Raw genomic sequence first — 3,969 nt, 5'->3', positions numbered from 1 at the left:
CTGATATTAGCTCAATTTCAAAGGTCAATAGTACATTTGTGGGATTTGGTTTATTTTTTATTTTTCTTGATAACTTTTTTGTATTGCTCTAATTTTCAAATTTACAAAAATATACTTTTTCTACAATGCCATCATATACTGAAAAATTTTTTTAAAGAAAATTAAAGGAAAAGGAGAGCAGTTCAGAAAAATTTATTAAAATATCAACTGAATCAAACAGTGGTAGAACACCAATGTCCCACACCAGGGCAAAGGGAAGGAAGCGTATTTTCTCAACTCTTCTTTGAAGATTTTTCGTTATATTTATGTAGCATTTGGTTTGGGTGGGGAGAGTGTTCTTTCCATCTAAATTAGTATAATCATTGTTATCTTTTACTGTTTCTACCTATGTCATTTGGAGTCTTGCCATAATTCTCTGAATTCTTCATATTCATCATCCCATTTATATTGCACTATATTCTTGTACTACAATTGGTCAATCCATTCTCCAATTTCTTTGTTATAAAAAATTACTTGTATAAATATTTTGATGTATATAGGGCCATTCTATGACCTCCTTTGAGTATATGAGGAGCAATGGGATCTCTGAGTTGTGGATATTTTAGTCACTTTAAAAAAAACACCATTCCAGATTGCTTCCCAGAATATTTGGAACAATTCATTGTCCCAGCAACTCCTCTATCATTGACTATCCCCATCTTTACAAATTTTCCAGGTATGAAGTAAAATAACAAGGTTATTTTCATCTGCATTTCTCTTCTTAGATATTTGGGGCAATCTTTCCTATGATTCTTGAAAGTTCACAACTCTTGTGTTGACCTTATCCTGTAGCCAACTGTCTATTAGGAAATGATTCTTGGTGTTATATATTTCTGCTACTTCCTTCAGTATATTACACACTTATCAAAGATCTTTGATACAAAAAATTTTCCCCATTTGACCACATTCCTTCTCATCCTAATTACACTGATTTTTGTCAGGAAAAAAGATTTTTTTAGTATCATGTAATTGAAACTATCCTTGATGATTTCCTCTATTCCAGATTTAGTTAAGACCTTGGACAACAGCTGTGAAGTTATTTGATCTCATCACTGGAAGAATTTTCTATCAAGTTGAAGAAAGGGTAATTAATTGGCTCTTCAAACAAAATTCCATTGTTAGCTCATTTTGTCATCTTTTTTCTTCAGATCTAATCCATATGTTTTTCTACAGAGGTCCACCAAAAGTTAGAAACCAGGGATGAGAAACCATTCCCTTATAACTTTGTTCATTCTAAGGGGACTAACAGATAACCCACAGCTTCAAATCCTGCTTTTTAGTTTTCTGTTGTTTACATATATGCTAAGTGTAACTGGGAACTTGACCATCATCACTCTCACTTTGGTGGATCCACACCTGAAAACACCTATGTATTTTTTTCTTAGAAACTATTCCTTCTTAGAATTGTCATTCACAACTGTCTGTATTCCCAGATTCCTGTACAACATGTCAACTGGGGACTATACTGTGACCTATAATGCATGTTTCACTCAATTATTTTTTGGAATCCTCTTTGGGGCCTCAGAATTTTTCCTCTTGGCTGCCATGTCTTATGACCGCTATGTAGCCATCTGCAAACCTCTGCACTATGCTACCATCATAAACAACAGAGTCTGCAACCAGTTGCTCTTGGGTTGTTGGTTCTCTGGGCTAATGATCATCCTTCCACCACTTGGTGTGGCTCTTGAACTAGAATTCTGTGACTCCAATATTATTGATCATTTTGTCTGTGATGCCTCACCGCTGCTGGAGATCACATGCTCAGATACACAGTTCCTAGAAAGAATGATTTTAGCATGTGCTGTGTTGACACTCATCATCACGTTAGTGTTAGTGGTTCTGTCTTATGCCTATATTGTCAGGACTATTCTGAGATTCCCCGCTGCCCAGCAAAGGAAAAAAGCCTTTTCCACTTGTTCCTCCCATATGATTGTTGTTTCCATGACTTACGGAACCTGCATCTTCATCTATATCAAACCTTCTGCAAAAGAAGGGGTGGCTTTGAATAAGGTGGTGGCAGTGCTTGCAACATCAGTAGCACCAGTAATGAACCCCTTCATTTACACTCTGAGGAATAAACAAGTGATACAAGCTTTTAGGGACACATTGAAGAGGATTGTATTGATTTCAAAGCTATGAGAAGCAATAGACATTCAGGTGCAAAATTAGTCAAAGAAAACATGAACAGCTTTGAACTCTTTGCTCTGGGTCCTGGTGACCCAATTTTATTCTCTTACTAATGCCATCTTACCTAAGACCCAAATTTCATAGCTCCTTTACTCTCCTAGATAGAAATCCTCACTGATTAAGTATTTTCCATCCCCACTCCCCCCTCTTTCTTACAAATTTCACTTGCTTTCAACCACTTCACTCACCCCTTCATTTCTATAAAATCTAATGAACATTTATTTAGAAACAATTATGCACAAGACACTTTTTATCAAGAATTTTCCCATCCCCAACTTAATAGTCAATATTCATTTATGTGCCTATGAAATACAAGGCACTGTGCTAAGCACAAAAATACAGATATGCAAAAAGAAAGACATTCACTGCCCCACAAGAAGTTAAAAACTAACTAGCAAAACAACACACAAAAGAAAGCTGAAAATATGATAGGAAGAGTAAAGGCACCCCACTTGAGGGTGTGATGGAGAAGTCATAGAAGTCCCAAAGTAGTGCAGTCAGGTGAGAAATATTTGAAGAATGTTTGAGCTCAGCTCTCTCCTTACCATCCAATCAATCAGAGGCAGAGAAGATAGATAACGTGGACTACCAAGACTGAGGACATCCTTCAGGATGATGAAGTCTTCCCAATCATGAGCTTCCTAGAGCATGATGATGTCAGTCAGATAATACTTGAACTTGGGAAGCTGAGATAGAAATCATTTTCACCTAATAATGGATGTTATGAAACACAAAAGCTCAAATATTGAGACCTCCTGCCTGAATACTGAAATTTCCCCTGTGTAAATTGTTATGTAGGGTTATTGGCTTAAAATCTGGGAAGGTAAAAGTCAAAACCTCAAAATAAAACACATCTTCAAGACTGAAAATCTGGAGGGTGCCCTGAAATAAGAAATCAGAAATTATTATCTTCCAACATTAACCAACCATCTGTTTTATCCTCAGTTGCATCCTATGGAGTTTTCTCCTTCTTTCAAAAATAAGTTATTTCTGCTTGCATTCCAAACCAACTCATACTTTATATTTTGATTTATCCTATTTTACAGACCTGTAAGAGATAAATTATTTGTTATATGCCCCAAAATTAAAGTTGGATACAGGTCACAGGAGAACTTTATTAGTAACTTCCCCCCCCAAAAAAAATGCTTTTTTAAATCAGAAAGCATACAAAGGTGAACAAAACCTTTTTACTGTTACAATTTCCTCTTTCCTCGAGCTCAGCAATTGTAAAATGTTATTAATGACCTGTATTCTCATTAGTTGTTTCCTCTAATCCGACCTTTGGATCTATTACCAAGTATCTGCAAGCCTTTAAGTACTCCTTTGCTTTTCTTCCCTCTAAGACAATTACTTGGGGGGAAAGTTGACTAGATTCCTGGCATGACTCACATGTAGCACTTGCAGGCACCAATAAAAGCCTATAAAGTGGGTTCCCTGAACAGGTTACACCATTTTAAAGGGGAAATGTTTTATTTCTACTTTTCTCTTTATTCTATCTCATTGAATGCCTTTGTTTTCAAATGTGTCTTTGACTTGCCTATTAAAGAAAAACCCCTTGAATGGGGGTGTGGTTCATAATCTATATTCTATTTTGAAATGAGTATACCCACCATGTAGAACCTGGAGGTTCCACTCTATCTCGCAAAATGAGTCCCAACACCAGGGTACATGAGGTTTGAGGTACCTCTAGGTTTGCATGCACCCAAAGCAATAATTCCCTAGCATACATGTGAATGTGTAGAC

General features: G+C 36.3%; 1 protein-coding gene across 1 annotated transcript; it reads left to right on the top strand.

The window, feature by feature from the left end:
• The first annotated feature begins 1,239 nt into the window (after positions 1-1,239).
• On the top strand, positions 1,240-2,178 carry LOC138167827 (olfactory receptor 6C2-like). The gene has a single exon (XM_069096790.1). The coding sequence runs from the start codon at positions 1,240-1,242 to the stop codon at positions 2,176-2,178; it is 939 nt and encodes a 312-aa protein (XP_068952891.1).
• Positions 2,179-3,969: the final 1,791 nt, after the last annotated feature.

The sequence above is a fragment of the Petaurus breviceps genome, unplaced genomic scaffold (assembly GCF_028583685.1).
Source record: "Petaurus breviceps papuanus isolate PSGF00001 unplaced genomic scaffold, PetGlider_PUasm1.0 313, whole genome shotgun sequence".
NCBI lineage: Eukaryota > Metazoa > Chordata > Mammalia > Diprotodontia > Petauridae > Petaurus > Petaurus breviceps.
This window is presented reverse-complemented; position numbering and strand designations above follow the sequence as displayed.

Coding starts and splice junctions, on each gene's coding strand:
- LOC138167827 (XM_069096790.1), top strand. CDS start 1,240: ATGAGAAACCATTCCCTTATAACTTTGTTCATTCTAAGGGGACTAACA.